Below are 11155 nucleotides of genomic sequence, written 5' to 3'. Positions count from 1 at the left end.
GAACCTATGGAAAGAAATCTACCGGAGATTAAAAGAGGAGAAACTTAAAGAAAATTCATAGAATACTCTATTTAAGAAAGTTGATGAGTATTTTTTGAAACTTAATATTAACTATTTTAAAAAAATTTAAATGCTTTTTTTTTAATATATATATTCTTATTAATTTAGCCATATAATATAGGTATACAATTGATATTTTGAATATAAAGTAGATACTAATGTATCAATAGTGCATAAATAATATATCTCTATTATTAATGTACTCATGATTCANATATTTTGAATATAAAGTAGATACTAATGTATCAATAGTGCATAAATAATATATCTCTATTATTAATGTACTCATGATTCATATATTCTCTATTTCGTGCTCTTCATTTAGATCTAATCTTTATATCGAATATATGAGTCAGCGGGATTCTAATATTTTCCTGTTTTATTAACTAACAAATGGTTAGCTGTAGTTGTTGTGATATCATTGGTTAGGAAGTTTTGACTTCGTTACAACTTGAACGACACCAACTTTAAATTATACAGATGTCAGATGAGACAGGTATTTGTTACACAAACTGAAGAACTGAATTCCTTTTATTAACCCACCAAATTAAACACAATTCTCACTTCCAATCTTCTCCGCAGCTCTCCTCTTCCATTACCAACCAGTCTTTGTAGCAATGGCCGACAACTCTTTACCAGAAAGCTGGCGTTTTATCAAACAAGTCGTCGAAGGACGATGGTTTGCGGTATTCGCCTCCTTTCTAATCATGATCGGAGCTGGTTCAACCTACATTTTCGGAACATACTCAAAAGCGATAAAGTCGCAATTCGATTACAATCAAACACAAATCAACACATTAGGATTTGCCAAAGATCTCGGCTCAAACTTCGGAGTTTTCGCTGGCCTTCTCGGCGAAGTTGCTCCACCGTGGGTTCTATTTCTCGTCGGCTCAGCTCTCAACTTTTGGAGCTACTTTATGATTTGGCTCTCCATCACCGGCCGTATCGCCAAGCCCCCGTTTTGGGAAATGTTCCTTTTCATCTGCGTAGCTGCGAATTCACAAAATTTCGCCAACACCGCCATTTTGGTCACGAGCGTTCGAAACTTCCCGGACCGACGAGGCATCATTCTCGGGCTTCTCAAGGGTTTCGTTGGGTTCGGAGGTGCTATTTTGACTCAATTCTATTTAGCTCTTTACGGCCATGATAACCCAACCAATTTGGTGCTTCTTCTCTCTTGGCTACCAACCGTTGTGTCTATGTTGTTTTTTCTCTCAATTCGACCAATCAAAGTCCGTAAACATCCAGATGAGCTTAGAGTTCTTTACCATTTGCTTTATGTGTCCATAATTTTGGCGCTGTTTCTTTTATTCTTAACCATAACCCAAAAACAAACAGTGTTTACTCAAGAAGCTTACATGAGCGGCGCCACCGTCATCATCGGCTTATTGCTTATCCCTCTTTTGATAGCCATTAGAGAAGAGTTCATGCTCTTCAAACTCAACAAACAAACCCTAAATAACAATCCTACCGTCCCCATTTTAATGCCGGAGCACGAGCCTTCCCCCAAAGCCCCGCCCACAATACAGCAAATTCCCGAAGCTTCAACCTCGTGTTTCTCAATGGCATTCAAAAAGCCACAAAGAGGTGAAGATTTCACCATTTTACAAGCTTTATTCAGCAAAGACATGGCGCTTGTTTTCATAGCCACACTTACTGCCTGTGGCGCATCAATTGCAGCAATTGATAACTTAGGTCAAGTTGGTGAATCACTTGGCTATCCATCTCAATCAATAAGCATATTCGTTTCATGGGTTTCGATATTCAATTTCTTCGGTCGGGTCTTCTCCGGTTTCATCTCGGAAGCGCTTATGACCAAATACAAATTACCCCGTCCTCTCATGTTCGCTTTTTCCCATCTTTTAACTTGCATTGGCATTCTCTTTATTGCCTTCCCATATAAGGGTTCCGTTTACGCAGCGTCCTTGATCATTGGGTTCGGATTTGGAGCGCAAGTTCCAATGGTGTTCGCCATAATCTCGGAACTCTTCGGCCTCAAATATTACTCGACAATCTTCAATTGTGGGCAATTGGCTGTCCCAATTGGATCTTACATACTGAACGTTGATGTAATTGGGAAGTTGTATGACATTGAAGCAGCAAAGCTTGGTGGGGTTAAGAATGGGAAGGGGCTAACTTGCACGGGCACTCCTTGCTTTAGTGGGTCTTTCTTGATTTTGGCTGTGGTGGTATTGTTTCGGAGCAGTGGTTTCGCTTGTGTTGGCTTATAGGACTCAAGACTTTTACAAAGGGGACGTTTATAACAAGTATAGAGAGGACATGTGGATTCCTCAATCGGATATGGAATTCTATTGTATAGATGACAGGAAGAAAGGTGGTAACAATTTACCACGGATGGATATGCCGCCCAAATATAATTTTCTCAAGCTTTAATGTAGTTGGTGTGTCGCCAAATCTTGTCAAGTATTGTATTCTTTGCCTTAAACATTTCGTTTAGGCACATAATTGAAATTGATATCTAAATTTCAAGCTAAAAATTTCTATATGATCATATCAACCAAGGTTGTCAAATAGCTTTGGATATGGGTCTCATGCCATTGGGGACGAAACTCTATTCGTGTTTGTAATTTGCTATTTTTTTATGGTAAGGGGCATAATTCTCTATTCTCTTTCTTAAGTTATTTGTTTTTGTTGAAATCTCTACCTAGGCGATCTTTATATACGCCTTTTGCAACATTCTCCATGTACCAAAGTATTAAATAATGAATTTGCCGAATACATATACTATCGTTATGGTGATTCATGAGTAATCTAATACATGTATCTCCCAAATGAATCTAAGTCTAAGATGTATCCAATGAACTTCTGGTTGAGCACAACTTTTTGTGGAAAACACTCGGCACTCTTTATTAATACCATAAAGATGAAAATGAATGTACCAATGTATACTGATGAGTAAGTAGTTTCAAATGAAAATGACAAAAGAAGCTTGATAGACAACAATATCTTATAGTATGCTATAAATTAAAAGTGGTAGTGTCGAAAGAAAGTTTTGTCACTACGACGTATGTAAATATGAAATTAAAGTATAGGTAGGATATATATATTGAGTTTGAATGTCATTTTTTAATGTATTGAGATGTATTGAGTTTGAATGTCATTTTTTAATGTATTGAGATGTATTGAGTTTGAATGTCATTTTTGTATTTGTTGAGTGACGTTTGGGAGGAACTTTGTTGAGAGACTTTGTAGTGGGAGAGGGTGAGATATACACTTTGTACACACTTTGATTATTGAGATTTGTTACAACTCCTTGATATAGGGGAATTTTTTCCCTCAGAACAACGTAAATTTTTGCGTCTCTTTGTTTAATTTCTGTTTGTGGGCGTGTGAGTGCGATCGATCTTGCTTTCGCTTCCGTTACAACAATTAGTATTAGAGCATTTTGATTGTGGTTTTTGGGTATTCTCAAAGATTTAACTTTATTGACCACGAGACATGCTTACACTCACCATCAATTGTCGAAGACAAGTTTCTCATTGCAAATATGCTTATTTTCTTTGAAATACTTTTCAAGAATTTGCACATGGTTGATTCATTGAAAATGAAGATGCACATTATTGTTGGTATAGATAGTAACTTTAGATTGTTTTAAGTTTTTTAAAAATTCTATTTTTAAAATTCCTCTCATGTATTTATATACTTCTCATTTATTTCCAGAACACAAAAGGTGGAAACCAACCTCAAAGTAGATGGGTCTATTTAGCATAGGTTTTGTCATATATAATTTTTAGTTCTTGGTCGTGTTAATGAAAAAAATTACGTCTTTTATGAAATTATATTGTTGTGAAGTAGAAAGAAATAGAATGTTTGAGGGATGAAAATGAATGTATGACACCTGAAACTACAAATGATGTTATGGAAGGAGTGAGTTGTTGTTTGGGGTTTATTTATTTTTATCCATCTTGTCCAAGTTCACCGGAAAAGCTCATTGTTGACAGGGTGTAGGAGAGGAAGTTGCTGTTTGTTTCAGCTTGCAAAACAATTTTCCATCATTAAACTCTGCCTTTGTTATCTTAGGTAAGATGTTTGGTACATAAACTGTGGAACTGAATTTCCTTTATAGGCCACCAAATTGGGACCCAAAATCTCATTCCCAATTTTTATTCTCCATTCTTCATTCTTTATTCTCCATTCTCAGCCACCACTGACTCCTCTTATTCTTGATCAATAATCAAATTCTAGTGCCCATTTGCCCGATCGGTGACCATGGGCGACAACCGTGGAGTAGAAAGTTGGCTATTTGTGAAACAAGTGGTTGAAGGACGATGGTTTTCAGTGTTCACCTCTTTTCCGGTCATGATCTGTTGCGGTTCACCTTACTTGTTCGGAACATACTCCAAACTCTTAAAAACAAAATTTGACTACAATCAAACCCAACTTAATACCTTGGGATTCGCTAAAGATCTCGGCTCCAACCTCGGAGTTTTTGCCGGGCTTTTCGCCGAGGTGGCTCCTCCGTGGATGCTTTTCCTTGTGGGGATATCCTCCAATTTCTTTAGCTACTTTATGATTTGGCTCTCCGTTTCTGACTACGTCCCAAAACCCCATTTATGGCTAATGTTTGTTTACATCTATATTACTTCTAATTCACAGAACTTCCCCAACACCGCTGTTATGGTCACCAACGTCAGAAATTTTCCTGATCAACGCGGTATCATTTTGGGCCTTCTCAAGGGTTTCGTTGGCCTTGGTGGGGCCATCCTAACTCAAATTAATTTAGCAATTTACGGCAACAAAAATTCTACCGATCTTCTCCTCCTTCTTTCATGGCTACCCTCCATTGTATGTTTCTTGTGTTTTCTTCCAATTCGGACAATCAAAGGTCGGAAGCATCCACAAGAGCTCAAAGTGTTCTACCACTTGCTTTACGTGTCCATAGTGATAGCGGTGTTCCTCTTGTTTCTCACCATAACCCAGAGAAACATTGCTTTTTCTCAGGCTGGCTATGCCGGTGGCGTCGCGGTCATCGTCATCTTAATCTGTCTGCCCCTTCTGGTAGCTATTAAAGAAGAACTTTTTCTCTTCAAACTCGGTAAACAAACCATGAATCCTTCAGTTGTTGTTTCGCTTCCCTGCGAGCAACTTGAGGAAATTTCAAAAATTTCTTTGCCGTGTGTCTCAAATGTATGTAAGAAGCCGCAAAGAGGAGAAGATTACAGCATCTTGCAAGCTCTTCTAAGCAAAGATATGGCTCTTATTTTCATAGCAACGGTTTCTGCATGTGGGTCGTCCGTTGCAGCCATTGATAATCTTGGGCAGATCGCCGAGTCACTTAAATATCCAAATCATTCAATAAGTATTTTGGTTTCATGGATTTCCATATTCAATTTCTTTGGTCGGGTCTTCTCCGGTTTCATCTCTGAAACCCTTATGACCAAATACAAATTACCTCGCCCTTTCATGTTCGGTCTTACCCAACTTTTCACCTGCACTGGCTTGCTCTCCATCGCATTCCCTTATATAAATTCAGTCTATGTAGCTTCGTTGATCATTGGGTTTGGCCTTGGAGCCCAAACTCCATTGATATTCGCCATAATCTCTGATCTCTTCGGCCTCAAACATTACTCGACACTTCTCAACTGTGGGCAACTGGCTGTCCCACTTGGATCTTATATAATGAACGTGGAGGTAATAGGGAGGTTTTACGATGCAGAAGCCACTAAAATTGGAAATGTGAAGAATGGGAAGGGCCTAACTTGCACTGGAACTCATTGCTTTAGTGAATCGTTCATGATTTTGGCTGCAGTGACTTTGATTGGAGCGATGGCTTCGTTTGTACTAGCTTATAGAACTCGAGACTTCTACAAAGGCGATGTATATAAGAAATACAGAGATGACATAGCGGTTACGCAGTCGAACGTGGAATTATATTCTTCCGATGATAGGAACAATGAACACAAAAAGAAAACTGATGATCGAAGTATATAAGAGAAACTGCTCAACAAAAACATCAAACTTTAGGACATTCTACTTTACTTTTAACCTTTTGATTTTGTGTTGTAGATGTTTCATTCTTTTGTAAGGATTACTTGAATACGTGACAATTTATAAATATATTATCAAAGACAATTGCATGACTAGTAAAACAAATTGTGGATACTCCCTTTTTATTTCTTGCAATTGACATACTTTACATTTGATATACAAGATACAACCACTTCTGACTTAGAATGAAATCGACTCGATAATTTCTATAACTAAAAAAACAATAGTTAATCAAATAGATTTTGATATAATTCAACAAAAATTTATAAAAAGAGACGTGGAAATCATTAACAAACATACCAAAAACAACGTTTACATTCAAAACATAAAAATTTAAATCAAGACTTATATCTATATTCTACCGTGACTAGTTTTCTTGAACTTCAAATAAAAAATTGCAAGTACGATTGATACGATGAAATTTTTTTCAAACTTTAAAACAATAAAACATTTGTTTTAAAAATATAAACAAATACATTTACAATTCAAATGTACCATTTGAGATTTAATTAAAAAACTAGCATAGAAGACAAAAATACAAACTAAGTACTAAAAAGACTGACGCCCTAGGACGACCCTCCCTCATGGCCCCATAACTCCCAAAAATTGTCCACCAGGATCAATAAATCAACTATCACTTTAAAAAAGAAAAAGGAAATATCTTGTGAGTATAAATAAACTCAATAAGTAATCTACTTATAAGTTCTTAATTAAATTCATGGCTTAATTAGCTACCATTCGTTTTGGTCTGGAGTCTAGGAAGTTCAGACCTAAGTTGTACAACTATCTAAGCTTTTGGGAGTTCCTAAAGTACCTAAGGTAGTTTTCATGCATGCCATAAACCAAAATGTGGTTTATCGTAAGTTCACGTGATCTGGTGTCGTAGGATCTCCTGAATGGCCTAATTGAGCTTTCGAGTGAGCATCTTTCTAAACTAGCTTACATTGTCTAGGAAGTAAATTATCGGTTTCCTAAATTGAAGAGGAGCAACCTCAACAAACATAATAACATGAAAGATGATATGGTATCATGAATCTTGAACATAATTCACGAAAAGGTTAGCTGGTAAACCCTCCACAAACCATAACGTCATACTAAAATGGAGGAAAGTCCTCGTGTGCAGACAAACTACTGAGCCTATTTAGAGACTCTTAACCATTTCCACACATGATAAGAGCATTAACACGAAAGAACCTCAATGCACTATCTATATGACCAAAGTGAGTCAAACTCAATAGCACTAATCATGAAGTACCACTCCACCGGGTATTTTTAAGTCTATTTATGTCCTTAAGAGCATTAATAATTTCCTAGAGGGAATATGAAGTGGTCTCGGCTCTAGGGATATCATTCACCACTGCTAATAGGCATGATAAATTATCCACGTTCTCCTAAATGCCATAATTGTAAACTAGGTACTTAAGGGCAGGTTATAACTTACATTTTTGTTTTAAGGATTTTCTGGACTAATTTATGGGGTTAATCATATTCTAGGAGCACTAAAGTTAAGTTCTTTAAGCATAACTCATGATCCATGGATACTCGATTAACTGAAAATTTTCTAACATGATAATTGTGACATAACTCTAACCGAAAATTGAATTTCGCGTTTCGCTAGGAGAGAGAGAGAGAGAGTTTTTTTGACGAGCCACGTGTCCGCCAGCGATAGGAGAAACGTGTCTGGATCATAGAGGGACACGAGTAGAAGACAAAAATACAAACTAAGTACTAAAAAGACTGACGCCGTGGGACGACCCTCCCTCATGGCCGCATAACTCCCAAAAATTGTCCACCACGATCAATAAATCAACTATCACCTTAAAAAAGAAAAAGGAAATATCTTGTGAGTATAAATAAACTCAATAAGTAATGTACTTATAAGTTCTTAATTAAATTCATGGCTTAATTAGCTACCATTCGTTTTGGTCTGGAGTCTAGGAAGTTCAGACCTAAGTTGTACAACTATCTAAGCTTTTGGGAGTTCCTAAAGTACCTAAGGTAGTTTTCATGCATGCCATAAACCAAAATGTGGTTTATCGTAAGTTCACGTGATCTGGTGTCGTAGGATCTCCTGAATGGCCTAATTGAGCTTTCGAGTGAGCATCTTTCTAAACTAGCTTACATTGTCTAGGAAGTAAATTATCGGTTTCCTAAATTGAAGAGGAGCAACCTCAACAAACATAATAACATGAAAGATGATATGGTATCATGAATCTTGAACATAATTCACGAAAAGGTTAGCTGGTAAACCCTCCACAAACCATAACGTCATACTAAAATGGAGGAAAGTCCTCGTGTGCAGACAAACTACTGAGCCTATTTAAAGACTCTTAACCATTTCCACACATGATAAGAACATTAACACGAAAGAACCTCAATGCACTATCTATATGACCAAAGTGAGTCAAACTCAATAGCACTAATCATGAAGTACCACTCCACCGGGTATTTTTAAGTCTATTTATGTCCTTAAGAGCATTAATAATTTCCTAGAGGGAATATGAAGTGGTCTCGGCTCTAGGGATATCATTCACCGCTGCTAATAGGCATGATAAGTTATCCACGTTCTCCTATATGTCATAATTGTAAATGGCAGGTTATAACTTACATTTTTTGTTTTAAGGATTTTCTGGACTAATTTATGGGGTTAATCATAATCTAGGAGCACTAAAGTTAAGTTCTTTAAGCATAACTCATGATCCATGGATACTCGATTAACTGAAAAATTTTCTAACATGATAATTGTGACATAACTCTAACCGAAAATTGAATTTCGCGTTTCGCTAGGAGAGAGAGAGAGAGAGAGAGAGAGAGTTTTTTTGACGAGCCACGTGTCCGCCGGCGATAGGAGAAACGTGTCTGGATCATAGAGGGACACGAGTCAAGTTTTGGGTGGAGCCACGATTCGTACGCCACATGGAGAAATGCAGCTTCGTCCTTCTCGTGACAGCCTGACCCAACCAAAAAACTCGAGTACCGATCCACGAAACAGCGAAGCAGCCGACCCGCCGTCCAACCTGAATTACCATCCAAAACCCAGTCCATGACTTGCGACTGCAGGTTTTGGCCCGCGCATGGCACTTGCGCGTGAAATCCGCCACTAGAATCCTCCTGGGTGTGTGGCGTGCGTGGCAGGTTCGTGTAAGCTCCTTTTTAGCCGGTTCGACTTCTTTTTGTTCGATTGTTATCCCGATTTTATTTTTATCAGTATTTTTGGACATGCTATTTGTGTAGAAACACTAAATGAAGGGTATCCGTCAATTATGTAAGTCACCGTACGGATTTTTAGGAAGCAATACTCATGAGGATCGCTTGGAATGCATGCATGCTATTGAATTTACCTTAGGTGGTAGCTTTCCATGAATGAATTTAAGTAATGTGATTATTATGATTTGGGTTGTAATATGTGAAGCATTATGAGAATCGTTAGAGTGTTGCACTTATGCTTTAAACTTCCAGTATATATGTATGTGTTTAATTCATGCTAAAAGGAGGATGAGAATTTGTGAACTCTGTGCTCCGGGAGCTTGATGGATGTTATCAACCTGTTGAGCATGTATTTTTATTTTACATGAATTATGTATGATAATGAAAGAAAATAGTTACATGCACACTTAGTTAGTTTTCATAACCAAGTATTATGTTAAGTCTAGAGATTTGTGGTGAGAGTGACAAGTCATAAAAGCCTAACAGACCACCACAGCATACAAACCACCTTAGGAGTACCCTTAGCAAGTGTATGAACGGTCTCATAGCTTCATGGGGGACCAGGGGTTCTTGATCAGAACCCACTGCTCCTAGCCGTTTTGCATGGAAAACATGAGCCCACGTCCTACAGATCTTTTAGCTGGATGGGATAAGGGAAGGGTAGCCACCAGTACACTCGCTAGAAGTGGGGCTGAACTCCATTAGAACATTAAACCCATCGGTGAGAGAAATATCACCAATGTCCAAGTTGAAGATATCAAACTGGTAGGATATATATTTGGCGAGGGTGGTGGGTGGAGTACCCTAAGCTTGGCAGTGGAGGAGGTCACCACAGTCACCAGTCTCACATCTACCAGGACCTGACGCATTGAAGTTGCAGTTGGTTCAAGCCCAAATACGAGCATTCGTAACGTCGGGTTTCACTTCGAGTGTCCAAACATCAGTTTGATTAAGCTGTCGTCCACCGCCTAGCACTGCGGCAGCCTAAACAGTGAAGTCACAATTATTTCGAATTTCAAAGATAGCTGCATGGGTGTGAGAACAAAAAGAAAGAAGAGAAAAAAGAAGGAAACAAATATTCATAATTATCATCTTATTCTTTATCTTCGTCCTCGTTCCCATCTTCCTAACTTGCATCTTTACACGATCCTAAGTCGTAGTTAACTAGAGATCGAAGAACATTTCAATCTTTTAAAGAAAGTCTAGTTAAAAATAATTATTTAATTTGATATTTATTAGAGATGAATAACGGAAGATTCAAACTTTCACGTTTATAATAATAATAATAATAATTTCTTGAATTATATTTATATCAATAATAAAGTGGATAGGCAGAACTTTGATATTTTCTCTCTTTTTATGAATTAATATTTTTATAATTCTTATTAAATATATAGAAGGCTACGTATATTTTANGGAAGGCTACGTATATCTTATTATAATGGTCAAAATAATTTAAGATAAAAATGGTTGATATTTAATTTAGTGTGTATTTGGTCAATGTAATATTTGAAAAATTGAAAACTACTTTTAAATAATAATAATAATTCTCAACCATCTATAATCTATAATCCATGGATGATTCTAGTAGAGACTTTCTCCCTACTTTGTCCCTTTTTAATCAGTACTATTCCATATTTGAATAATTGAAAGTTTATTTAATATATATATAATTATTACGACAGTGAGATAACTTTCTAAGAAAGGTAAAAAATATGTTATAATAATTAAATTCAATTTAAAAAAAATTATTAATAAAATAATTGAGTTTAGTTTATAAAAGGTTAAATTAAGCAAGAACTAATGTTAAGTAAAAAAAAAATATAATAGAAATAAATAATTGTAGGTGAAAAAAGGATTTAATTCACGTTGGGTAGAT

General features: G+C 36.8%; 1 protein-coding gene and 1 pseudogene across 1 annotated transcript; both read left to right on the top strand.

Annotated features, from left to right (window-relative positions):
* Positions 1–677: 677 nt before the first annotated feature.
* LOC111782788 lies at positions 678–2454 on the top strand (annotated as a pseudogene).
* Positions 2455–4290: 1836 nt separating this feature from the next.
* LOC111782786 lies at positions 4291–6012 on the top strand. The gene has a single exon (XM_023663588.1). It carries the CDS (start codon positions 4291–4293, stop codon positions 6010–6012), a length of 1722 nt encoding a protein of 573 aa, XP_023519356.1.
* The last annotated feature ends 5143 nt before the right edge of the window (positions 6013–11155 follow it).

Source organism: Cucurbita pepo, chromosome LG20, assembly GCF_002806865.2.
Source record: "Cucurbita pepo subsp. pepo cultivar mu-cu-16 chromosome LG20, ASM280686v2, whole genome shotgun sequence".
NCBI lineage: Eukaryota > Viridiplantae > Streptophyta > Magnoliopsida > Cucurbitales > Cucurbitaceae > Cucurbita > Cucurbita pepo.
This window is presented reverse-complemented; position numbering and strand designations above follow the sequence as displayed.

Excerpts from the sequence above, each read along its gene's own strand:
- LOC111782786 (XM_023663588.1), top strand. The coding sequence starts at position 4,291 with ATGGGCGACAACCGTGGAGTAGAAAGTTGGCTATTTGTGAAACAAGTG.